Source organism: Gopherus evgoodei, chromosome 22 (assembly GCF_007399415.2).
Source record: "Gopherus evgoodei ecotype Sinaloan lineage chromosome 22, rGopEvg1_v1.p, whole genome shotgun sequence".
NCBI classification, from domain to species: Eukaryota; Metazoa; Chordata; order Testudines; family Testudinidae; genus Gopherus; species Gopherus evgoodei.
In genome coordinates this window covers 15,363,247-15,375,309 of record NC_044343.1, presented here as the reverse complement: position 1 = coordinate 15,375,309, position 12,063 = coordinate 15,363,247, and the positions used below count along the sequence as shown (strand labels likewise).

At 49.3% G+C, this 12,063-nt stretch overlaps 1 protein-coding gene across 2 annotated transcripts in view; it reads right to left on the bottom strand.

Moving 5' to 3' along the window:
- The window catches only part of CERS4 (ceramide synthase 4), a 124,799-nt gene that overhangs the window by 68,123 nt on the left and 44,613 nt on the right, over positions 1-12,063 (bottom strand). Inside the window, exons 1-2 of one of the 2 annotated variants that reach the window (XM_030540839.1) lie at positions 10,358-10,510; positions 7,945-8,118 (exon numbers count right to left, since the gene is read on the bottom strand). In XM_030540839.1, coding sequence (XP_030396699.1) covers positions 7,945-8,117 — 173 coding nt within the window. In that variant the 5' untranslated portion in view covers position 8,118; positions 10,358-10,510. Of the gene's footprint in view, positions 1-7,944; positions 8,119-10,357; positions 10,511-12,063 lie in introns of those variants that run through there. The other variant, XM_030540838.1, reaches the window with a different exon arrangement.

The following is a 12,063-nucleotide window of genomic DNA, read 5'->3' as shown; positions in this document are numbered from 1 at the left end:
GCATCCAGGCTAGTGAGTTAAGGGAACACAGCTGTTCAACAGTCCAGATTGTACCCTGGGTAACAACACATTAAGACTGCTAGTGGGTACAAAGGTTGAGCATCATTCCAAACCTTTCTGGATAGGTAGGTCATTGTTGTCATGGAATCCAGAATGGCTTTGTCACAAGGTCCACTCACTGCTGGTGGTGCCTCTTCCTGGCAGACCTGGGAATTAGCTCTGGCCAGGCACTGTGCCCTCCTCTGGCAGTGTCTCTCCTGCTGTCCTCCCATCCTGTGGACCCCTCTCTCTCCAGGAACCACAGCCTCCTCTTCGCAACTCAGTTCTACAGCCAGGCCACTGCATGGTTCCCCCTTCCGTGGGGCGGAGGGTGCATAGCAAAGTCTTTCCAGAACAAATCAGGCAGTCCACTGTCCTCTGCCTAATTGGTGCCACATCCCCAGTGGCTAGTAGGGGAACCAGGGCATGCCCTCTACTCTGGGTTCCAGCTCAGGGGCCCTCTGGTCAGCAGTCAAGGCCTACACTGTTCTACCTTGCTGCTTTCTCCAGAGCCTTTCCTATCTTCCCCTCTCTCTGGGCTCACCAGCTTTCCAACTCCCCCCCTCAAGGAGTAACTGTGGACTACTCTCAATCGTCCAGAACACACCTCCCTCCTGTCAGGGAGTGACTGCAGCCTGCCTTCGTGCAGCCCCTTCTGCAGCCAGCTTCCTGGCTAATACAGGCCGCCACAGCTGAGCCTGTTTCCAATCAATTCCCTGCTCCCTAGCTGCTCCTCTAGGTCCAGCCTGTGGAGTTAATTAGCCCCTGTGGCCATCTTACACCCTTCCAGCCCTGTGTGGGATGGACACCCCATCACAGGCTTCTATAAACTCTATTCTATATGCTGGGGTTAGTACTGACTTTTCTTCGTTTAGTAACACTTCCAAGCATGGGAAGAGAAGAAAGATCTGCTGAATGCTGTTTGCTACTTGTAGAAAGGGGCTCCTGCAAAACAGCCAGTCATCCAAATACGTGAACACTTGGACTACCGTTCTTGTGCGGTAGGTAGAGGTAGATCTGTGAGCATGCAGGGAAGCCAAGAGGAGAAATTCACCACAGATGCTCAGACAGTGTAGTTATGAGCAGTACGGAAAAACCCAGGAAGAAATAAATCATTCCACACTCAGTACAAGGTTTGGATGGTGGCAATAAACAAGACCGGGGCCACACGCTGATTGATAAGAAATAAAGAACAGCGACATTTGTGATGGTGTCACCCATAAGGCTTTATGGAAATATGTGTGTGTGTGTGTGTGTGTATGTATGTGTATATATGTATGTATGTGTATGTGTGTATGTGTATATATATATATATATATATATACACACACACACACACTTATAAGCATAACAACTAAAATGTGTTTTATGCTATGTAACATCTCTTAAAGGTTATGATCTACTGAATCTATTAATCCTATTTGTATGCATGTATTATTTTTGTATTTGAAGTTATGAATATTGGCTGCATACTTGTTTGATTTTAAGTAGGCTGTAGTGAAGCAGTTGGTCAATGTAAGGGAGTGGACTCACCCCTGCAGCGCCTCCTGCTGGTCATCCATGGGAATTAGCTCTCCCAGCATCCTGGAGCGTCCCCTGTAGGCTGGTGATCTGCCTTACCGCTGGCCCGCGTATCCTTCCCAGGACCCTGGTGCCCCTTTCTCTGGGTTGCTGTCCCCCTGGCAGTACCCCCACACTCTGGGTCTCTCCACCTAGGGGAACCCCCACCCACTAACCCCACCTTGCCTCAGTGTAAGGCTACTGCCAGTCACCATCTAGCCCCACTCCCTGGGGCAGACTGCAGTATTCGCCACTCATCACTGGCAAGGGTGGGTTGGACCTGCTGCCTCTCTCTATAGCTGGGCTGCCCCTCTGCAGCCCCGGTACTGGTCTTAGGCCCTCAACTAGGCTCACAGCCTGGGGCTTTCCTAGGCCAGAGCTCCGCAGCTCCTCTAGCCTTCCCCCAGCACTGCACCACTCCCAGTACCCTGCTCAGCTCCCTAGCAGCTAGGCCCTTCTCTCTCTGCTTGTAGAGAGAGAATCCTGAGCTTCTAGCTGCCCTGGCCTTCTTATAAGGCCCAGTTAGTCTGTTTGGGGCATGGCCCCAGCTGCAGACACTTCCCCCAGTCAGCGGGAGCTTTGCTCCCTGCCCCAGCCCCAGCCCTCTCCTGGGCTGTTTCAAGTCCTGCAGGGCAGGAGCAGGTAGCCACCCCGCTACAGTCAGCTTCCCTCCTCATCCTAGCTAAAATGGCTATCTACGTAACCAGGGAGAGGAGGTTGGCCAATGGAGACTCCAGTGACTGTGGGGCTTGTTTCCGGTCCTTGGTCCATTCACGCATCTGGGCGGAGTTCCTCTGGGCGGTGTCCACTGGCTCCCTTGACGCCTTCGAGGAGCAGTGGGTGCTGTCTGGGGTTCTCTGCTCGGTGTCCCCATCAGGCTCCTTTCTTATGACCCTTTGACCGCATTCCTGTTCCTGTTCTCTTATTAGTTGTCCCCCGGAATCAGTTGGGTTCTGAGGTCCTCTAGATCCTCCCCTTAGGCTGGGGGGGGGATCCTTTAGCAGTGGGCGGGCTTCCGCCCACCCAGTTCCCAGAAACCCAATAGATACAGTCAGCTTCCACCAGGAACCCAATAGGTACAGTCAGCTTCCTGAGAAAAAAGCTATTCTCAGTAAGTGCCCAGTCAAAAAACACTTAAGCAAACAATGAACTTAGAGACACCAATCCACATCCAGACTTTCCTAGGAATATGGCTTGGCTGGTAAAGAACTCAGTTATCCATGGACATGTGACTTGACCAGGTGACTCCAAAACTCCATTTTGTAGGTGGACTTTGCATAGGAGAGAGGAGGGGGTCTCCGCCCAGAGAAGACCCCTCCATTTTGTCTTCAGCTGGCCAAAGAGAGAGCCTCTCCACCCCCAAAGATACCTGAAAGAAACTGGAACAAAGGACAGTGACTGCAAGGGGTGTAAGTGATTGCTGGACCCAGACTAAAAGAAGATTAGTCTGCAGAAGGAAGCATTCTGGAACTGGTGAGGATCTTCTGTATTTAATAAAATTGCTTCTTACTTATTAATTAACCCAGGGTATGTATTAATACCTGGGGGGGGCAAACAGCTGTGCATATCTCTATCAGTGTTATAGAGGGAGAACAATTTATGAGTTTACCCTGTATAAGCTTTAAAATGGATTTATTTGGGTTTAGACCCCATTGGGAGTTGGGCATCTGAGCGTTATAGATAAGAGCACTTCTGTCATAAACAGATAATTAAGGGTTAATAGAACAGAAGTACTTCATGTCTCTTTTGCCTATAAAAGGTTAACAAGTCCAGTGAGCCTGGCTGTCCCCTGACCAGAGGACCAATCAGGGGACAGGATACTTTCAAATCTTGAGGGAGGGAAGTTTGTGTGTGTGCTGTTAGTGTTTGGTGATTGTTCTCTCTGGGGGCTCAGAGGGACCAGACGTGCAACCAGGTTTCTCTCCAATCTCCCTGATACAGGTACTTATAGATTCATAATAGTGAGTACTAGGTAGATAAAGCGACTTAGGCTTATGGTTGTTTTCTTTATTTGCAAATGTGTATTTGGTTAGAAGAAGTTCAAATGTGTATTTGGCTGGAAGGAGTTCAAATTTATATTTTGCTGAAAGGATTTTAATTTGTACTTGAATACTTAGGCTGGGAGGGTATTCCCAGTGTCTATAGCTGAAAGATCCTGTACCTATTCCATTTTAAATTTACAAAGATAATTTTTACTGTTTTTCTTCCTTTAATTAAAAGCTTTTCTTGTTTAAGAACCTGATTGTTTTTTTATTCTGGTGAGACCCCAGGGGACTGGGTCTGGATCCACCAGGGAATTGGTGGGGAGAAAGGAGGGAAGGGGGAGAGAGAGGTTAATTTTCTCTCTGTGTTAGGATTACTTTCTCTCTCAGGGAGAGTCTGGGAGGGGGAGAGAGAAGGAGGGGGGAAGGTGAATTTTCCTCTCTGTTTTAAGATTCAAGGAGTTTGAATCACAGTGATCTTCCAGGGTAACACAGGGAGGGGAAGCCTGGGAGAGGCAATGGTGAGGGAAAGGGTTTACTTTCCTTGTGTTAAGATCCAGAGGGTCTCGGTCTTGGGGGTCCCCGGGCAAGGTTTTGGGGGGACCAGAGTGTACCAGGCACTGGAATACCTGATTGGTGGCAGCACTACAGGTTCTAAGCTGGTAATTGAGCTTAGAGGAATTCATGCTGGTACCTCATTTGTTGGACGCTAAGGTTCAGAGTGGGGAATTATACCATGACAACTTCTGTAAGCTGCTTTCAGTTAAGTCTGCAGCTTTTGGGCAAGTAATTAAATTAATATAAAATATATGGAGATATACTTATCTCACGGGACTGGAAGGAACCCTAAAAGGTCATTGAGTCTAGCCCCCCTGCCTTCAATAGCAGGACCAAGTACTGATTTTGCCCCAGATCCCTAAGTGACCCCTTCAAGGATTGAACTTGCAACCCTGGGTTTAGCAGGCCAGTGCTCAAACCACTGAGTTATCCCTCTCGGTCTATGTTGGAGCAGATGGGCATATCTGGCTCAGCAAACCAGGGCACTGGGGTCCCAGGCTGGCAGGAAAAGCAGGGGCAGAAGTAGTCTTGGCACATCAGGTGGCAGCTCCCAAGGTGGTTTCTGTGATCCAACCCGTCACAACGTCATTCTCAGAGCTCATCCATCCTGTGCACTGAATAAGGTGGGGATCATGTGGAAAACACAATCTGTGGCCATATAATTAAAGACCATATCCCAGTGCACACGCACAAGGAGGTAGAGTTAAGGTTGCACAGGTGACCTTAATACTGGTATTTCCTAACTTATGAGTGTTTGTTTTTGCTTTAATTTAGTTTTTTCCTTCCCTATGTATATAACCAGCACCTTTCCCCCCCTCTTCTAGGCTCTGTGGAAGGCAGCAGACCAAGACCAGCTGCTCTATGCTCCTCCAAACTATAGACGGCATGTGATAAATAACGAACAACAACACAGGACTTTTCTGAAGACTGTACAAACGTGATATATTATTCCTCACAGTCTCCAGGAGGAACTAACACTGCCATTAATTATTATTTGTATAACCATAGCATTCAGGAGCACTAGTCCAGAACCAGGATCCCATGGCGCTAGCTGCTTGTAGCAGGGTGGTCCCCTGCTCCTGCCCTGAAGGGTTAAAAACAGCCCTGGGATGGGGCTGCGGCTGGAGAAAGCAGCTTTTAGGCTAGGCTGATTGGGGGATGTGGCTGCAGCTGAGGCCATGCTCCAAACATACTCAGCTGGCCCTATAAAGGCAGAGAATCCAGGGGCAGACAAGAGTCTTCCTCTGCCTGTAGAGGGAGATGGGTCTGGCTGCAGGGAGCTAGAGAGACAGGGTACCTGAGGAAGCAGGGCTGGGGAAAGGCAGAGGAGCTGGGGAGTTCCTGCCTGGAAAGCCTCAGGCTGCAGCCTAGCATAAGGCCAAGAGGTACTGGGGGTTGCAAGGGGCAGCCCAGGGGTAGGCAAAGCAGCAGGTCTAAATCCCTTTGCCTATGATGAGTGGCTGATACTGCAGTCTGCCCCAGTGAACGGGGGCTAGATGGAGATTAGGCAGTAGCCAAAACTGAGGCAAGGTGGGAATAGTGGGTGAGGGTTCCCTGGGGAGAGGAGACCCTGAGAAAAAGAGGTTACTGCCAGGGGGCAGCACCCCATGTAAAAGGGCACTGGGTCCAGGGAGGGATCACCAGGGAGGGCGCTCCAGAGCTGGAATGAGCTAATTCCTGGAAGACACCAGCAGGAGGCGCCGCAGGGGTGAGTCTACACTGCTATACACATGCACCCCAAAAAGACGATGCCTGCTATTTTATCACTGGGGCAAATGGAGAAAATTGATTTGCCCAAGGTGACACAGGACTAGAACCAAGGCGTTCTATCGAGGAAGCTACTGCCTAGTTCCCTAGATCAAAGGTTCTCAAATTATATCTCAACATAGAGTGTACCTTTCAAGTATCTTCTCTCCTGTTCATGCTCGCATGCCAGCTCCCCAACCCCTGTGACTCAATCACAAACATCCTTGAGGCAATTCCAGCATTCTTTACATGGAGAAGTAATACTGGAAAAACATGTAATCTTCTTTCAGTAGGATTTAGCAGCTAGAAATCAGGAGGAGAAGCCAGCATCCTATGAACAGTTGATTCTATACAGGCCTCTGCCAAGGGCTTCATGGAGTACAGTTTGGAAACCAGGGCACAGAGTTTGCTAGGCAAGAACCTCATGGTCCACGTGGTTCAGTTTTTCCAACTTGTAAAATGGGGAGAATCAGAATAGCACTTTACACTTACACCATGTTGACTGACATGCCGGGGAACTGAATTGGGGATCTTCAGAACTAACAGAGCGAGTCTTTACAGCTTGAGCTAAAGAGACAAGCTTGCCTACCGGGAGGCTCAAATAGCTCATACGCTCTGTGGATTGACACAGAGGAGAAGACATAACACCTCCATTGTGCAGTTATAATAGCATTTTTCCATCTGCAGGTCTAAAATATTTTTGCAAATGTGGTTAAATGTTACTAATCCCGTTCAGAGGATCAGATGTGGGCTTGCCATGCACCTTGGGCAGTGATGTGCACCAGCAGGAAGTGAAACACTAGTGAATTAGAACAGAAAGATTTCACTTTCAGTTTGCACTCTGTAAATGATTGCATAGGGTGAGGCAGAGAACCAAGACTAAGGTCTAGAGGGTTAATTTGCAATTCGCCTGGGGACACACAGTGATGGAAAGACATGGGCTCAGCTGACTACAGACCTGGAGTCTAGTCCCAGATCTGCCTTGGCTTAACTCCTCTTTGCCTGTCATTATCTTGACATGATCTTCTCCCAAGAGGTGGGTAAAAGCCTCACTAAATAAGCAATGAGTACACTTGTTGAGCTCACAGTTGCATTAAGGCCAGTGCATGAGAATGGTGGGCACAGAATAAGCAGCTTCCAGCCCTGTATCAACCCCCCAGGTCAAGCAGGTATTTTGACGAGAAGGAAAAGAACCCTTTTGCTGTGGGTGTTTTAGGCTAGTTGGGAGCAATTGAGAGGACTAGTCATTCACCCACACAGTTAAATAGCTGCACAGACACACCGGGGTTCACATCCCCACTTAAAACTTAACACACAGCTACAGCACAGTTCAGAATGCTCTAAACTCAGCTAAGCTCCCCTTAGACCTCAGGGACTATGGATGCCTAGAGAGGCATCTCTTTTTGAGGTTTCTTTCCCAAACTGAAGAGATCGCAACAATTCTTAAAAATACCAAATTTTCTTCCCTACCCTCTTTAAGCTTAAAAAACAGCTGCATGGTTTTTGATCAAACTAGCTAAAAAGAATTAATTCATCTTGGGATAGAGACCAGGGATAGAAAGTTTCATCCCAAAGACAGTTTCAAAACGTTCTGAGAATCTGAAAAGGGAAACTGTTTGTTTTACAGCCTTAATTATAGCAGATGCTACCTGGATAATCTAACATTATGTCTATAGTGCTCTGGGCCCAGAAGCAGGCGATAAGGTGCAAGAGAACAAACACATGATATTGTACCTGCTTCTAAAGCACAAGCATAAAAACTAATCCAGGACCAACAGTGCATATTCTACAAACACAAGAAAGGAAAAAAAACTTCTAAGGGCTTTTGAAGAGGGTTGGGAACGCTGATGAGTGCTAGACCTATGAGGCAGAGTTTGCATTCTCTGTTTGGCACTTTCTAGATTGTGAAGTGCCAGGCACTACTGGGAGAATAATGATACAACCGTCTCAGCCCATGCTCAGAACTAAAGTCTCTGTGGGCCACACCGGGAACATCCACTGGCCACACGTTGGCTCCCAGTTGCGGGGCCCAAACTGCCAACAGGGGAAACAGACTCACCTTTCAAAGAGGTACCGGATAATAATCAAGAGCAGGGTAAAGGGGATGCTGAGCAGGAGGTCTTGAGGCTGAGGGTAATGGATGTCCTCAGATTCCTTCATGTCTTCCCAGGTGATTCCTGGGGGAAGCCAGTACTCGTGCCACCATAACCATTCATTCAAAGAGTGCATCATCCTGGAAAAGGAGGAGACCAGGGTGAGTTTGAGGATATTCTAGCAGACAGCAAAGCAGTCAGCACAGGCCAGTGAAGCAGGCAAGGATTATATCAGAGCTGAGCATGCACCTGGCTATGAAAGGAGGAGAGGGGCGGGGACATACTGACACAAGATATTTGTAATCCACTAGCACATTTTCAATCAGACATTTTGCAAGCACTGGTTACTGGCAGAAGGCCTAAAATGCTAAAATGAAATCAAATGCCTTAAAACTCAGCAGAACAAGGGCTGTCATTATTCCCAGCATGAAGCACCAGCCACTTTATATTTTAACACTGAATCCATGATTCCAAAGATGTTTGGAGAAGCTTTCCCTCCACCAGGCAGTGAGGTGCCCCACCCCCAATGTCCATCCCACTGCAGTGCCTGCCAATAGAGCTCCGTTTATCTGTATATGTCCTCCCTCCTGGGCCTTTTGATCTCTTATTTCTTTTATCATAGAATCACAGTACTGGAAGGGACCTGAAGAGGTCAACTAGTCCAGTCCCCTGCACTCAAGGGAGGACTAAGTATTATCTAGAGTTAGACCATCCCTGAGAGGTGTTGTCCACCCTGCTCTTAAAAATCCCCAATGATGGAGATTCCACACCCTCCCTAGGCAATTTGTTCCAGTGCTTAACCACCCTGACAAGTCCTGTGCTTTGGATGATTTTGTTAGTTGTTTTTGAAAAGCCTCATCATTATGTTTTATTAGCACTCTCATTTTACACACACAACGGATGTGCCAGTACCAAGACTAATTAAAGCTGCTCTAAGTTTGCCCTTAAAACAGGAAGACATCTGTTTTGTGCTTTAATGATTAAATTGAATAGCCACATTTGGCACAGGAATTCTTCCAGAAAAGACTGAATTTTCTATACAATTTTAAAGAAAACGATGAAGGCTATTATTCCATACCTCTAGTGCACGTAGACCTGTGAACTGTGTCACCCTCTAGAACAGGGGCCTCAAACACGCGGTCCGCAGGCGGCCCACGAGGTTATTTTCTGCGCCCCCCCTGCCCTCCCCCTGCGTTTACCTAGAGCGGCACTGGCCCGGCGCACACTGGGGGCAGGGCAGGCTCCCTGCCTCCCCTGCCCCTGCGCCACTCCAAGAAGCGGAAAGAACGTGGGGGAAGAGAGGCGCTGAGGTGTGTGTTGCTGTTGCTTCAGGCACCTCCTCCAGCAGCTCCCACCGGTCGGGAACGGGGAACCGCGGCCAATGGGAGCTGCTGGGGGTGATGCCTGAAGCAACAGCAACACACACCCCTGCGCTTCTCCTCCCCCACATTCCAGCCACTTCCCAGAGCGGCACGGGGACAGGGCAGGCAGGGAGCCTGCCCTGCCCCCGGTGTCTGCCGGACCAGAGCCCGAGCCCCGAGCCACTCCTGCAATTGAACCCCCTGCCCTGAGCCCCTTGCCGCATTCTGCACCCTGAACACCTGCCACACCCCTCCTGTACCCCAACCCACTGCCTTGAGCCCCCTGCTGCACCCCACCCCCCTTCCCTGAGTGGCCTGCTGCACCCTGCACCCAACCCCCTGCCCCGAACCCCCAGCCACATCCCACACCCCTCTGCACCCCACACCCCAACCCACTGCCCTGAGCCCCCTGCCACACACCTCCTGCATCCTGATCCCCTGCCCTGACCTCCTGCCACACCCCTCACCCCTCCTGCACCCCAACTCCCTGGAGCCCCTGCCACACCCCACACCCTTCCTGCACCCCCTGGGGCCAGGGAGGGGGCGGAGTTGGGGTGGGGATTTCGGGGAAGGGGTGGGAAGAGGTGGGGCAGGGGCTGGGCCTCATGGAAGGGGTGGAGTGGGGGCGGGGCCGAGGGCGGTGGCGGGGAGGTGTCAGTAATGCGGCCCTCGGGCCAATGTACTAGTCCTCATGTGGCTCTTGTGGTCATTTGAGTTTGAGAGCCCTGGGATAGAACATGCATTTCACCTTAGGTGGTACACCTGGTCTAAGTACAGCCAATCATGGAAGGGGCAGGGAAGCAAGGTACACTCAGATCACTGGAATTACCATGCCCAGCCATACAGCAAACACTGTTTTACAGAAACCATGGGGAATGTGGAAGCAACCCAAGAATGAGAAACAGCAGTACAGGACTCCCAACCAGAAAGAACCTAAACCCCAGCCCACTTCCTGCCAGCAGCACTGCAGAGTAGATCAAGTACCAAAGAGAGATTTGCTTTTAGAGGCAATTTTCACCAGATGTTTCCTTCTTAGTGCGTGGACATGGCTGATTCTGGAAGTGTGCAGGATCTGACTGTTCCTCTTGGTCTGGAAATCACCATTCAGCTCATTCAACTCCTTGGGCTTGGCCATGACTGTAAAACCAGGATCTTGTTAATTCCAGTCATGACTTTCCTGTTTTTCCTGGAGCATTCATGGCACAGCCCAGTGTGGACTATAAGGGAGTGTCATAAACAGATACTTAAGGGTTAATAGAACAGGAGTATTTCATGTCTCTTTTGCCTGTAAAGGGGTAACAAGTTCAGTGAGCCTGGCTGTCACCTGACCAGAGGACCAATCAGGGGACAGGATACTTTCATATCTTGAGGGAGGGAAGTTTGTGTGTGTGCTGTTAGTGTTTGGTGGTTGTTCTCTCTGGGGGCTCAGAGGGACCAGACGTGCAACCAGGTTTCTCTGCAATCTCTCCGATACAGGCTCTTATAAGGTCAGAATAGTAAGTACTAGGTAGATTAGGCGAGTTAGGCTTATGGTTGTTTTCTTTATTTGCAAATGTGTATTTGGCTGGAAGGAGTTCAAATTTGCATTTTGCTGAAAGGATTTTAATTTGTACTTGTATACTTAGGCTGGGAGGGTATTCCCAGTGTCTATAGCTGAAAGACCCTGTAACATATTCCATCTTAAATTTACAAAGATAATTTTTACTGTTTTTTCTTTCTTTAATTAAAAGCTTTTCTTGTTTAAGAACCTGATTGTTTTTTTTATTCTGGTGAGACCCCAGGGGACTGGATCTGGATTCACCAGGGAATTGGTGGCGAGAAAGCAGGGAAGGGGGAGAGAAAGGTTAATTTTCTCTCTGTGTTAGGATTCCTGTCTCTCTCAGGGAGAGGCTGGGAGGGGGGAAGGTGGATTTTCATCTCTGTCTTAAGATTCAAGGAGTTTGAATCACAGCGATCTTCCAGGGTAACCCAGGGAGGGGAAGCCTGGGAGAGGCAACGGTGAGGGAAAGGGTTTACTTTCCTTGTGTTAAGTTCCAGAGGGTCTGGATCTTGGGGGTCCCCGGCAAGGTTTTGGGGGGACCAGAGTGTACCAGGCACTGGAATTCCTGGTTGGTGGCAGCGCTACAGGTTCTAAGCTGGTAATTGAGCTTAGAGGAATTCATGCTGGTACCCCATCTGTTGGACGCTAAGGTTCAGAGTGGGGAATTATACCATGACAGGGAGGTTGGCTACAAACAGATTTGGCAGACCCTGCCACCATGTGCTCCATCAGTAAGGGCTTTCCTTGATGAGTGGGAGGATGGGACTTCTGGTAGCCACAGCCTCTAAGGCAGGAACCACCTTTCAGGGCTAAACTGCTTGATATGCTGTGACTGTATTGGCTCTTTGCATTTGGGTACAGGATTCCTTTATCCAGGTCACGGGTAATGATGCTGACCATGACAGAGCCCAACTCCCATCATACCCATCTTCACCTCATTGCTAATAACATTATCTGTTCTTGTTGGGAGCCTGTGTACACTGAGGCCACCTCAGCCGTCTCCTTGCTCAGGCCACATCTCAGTGCTTTCTTTTCTGGTCATTATTTTACTCCGATTCTTTGCTGGTTTTTGCCAGCAGACCTCTAGGGCTATTTCCAATGGACCACCCAGTGTGCGGTCCTCCCACATAATGTCTACAGCTCTGCTGGACAGATTTTGTGGTGCTGCTGCTGTTTGCAAGCCT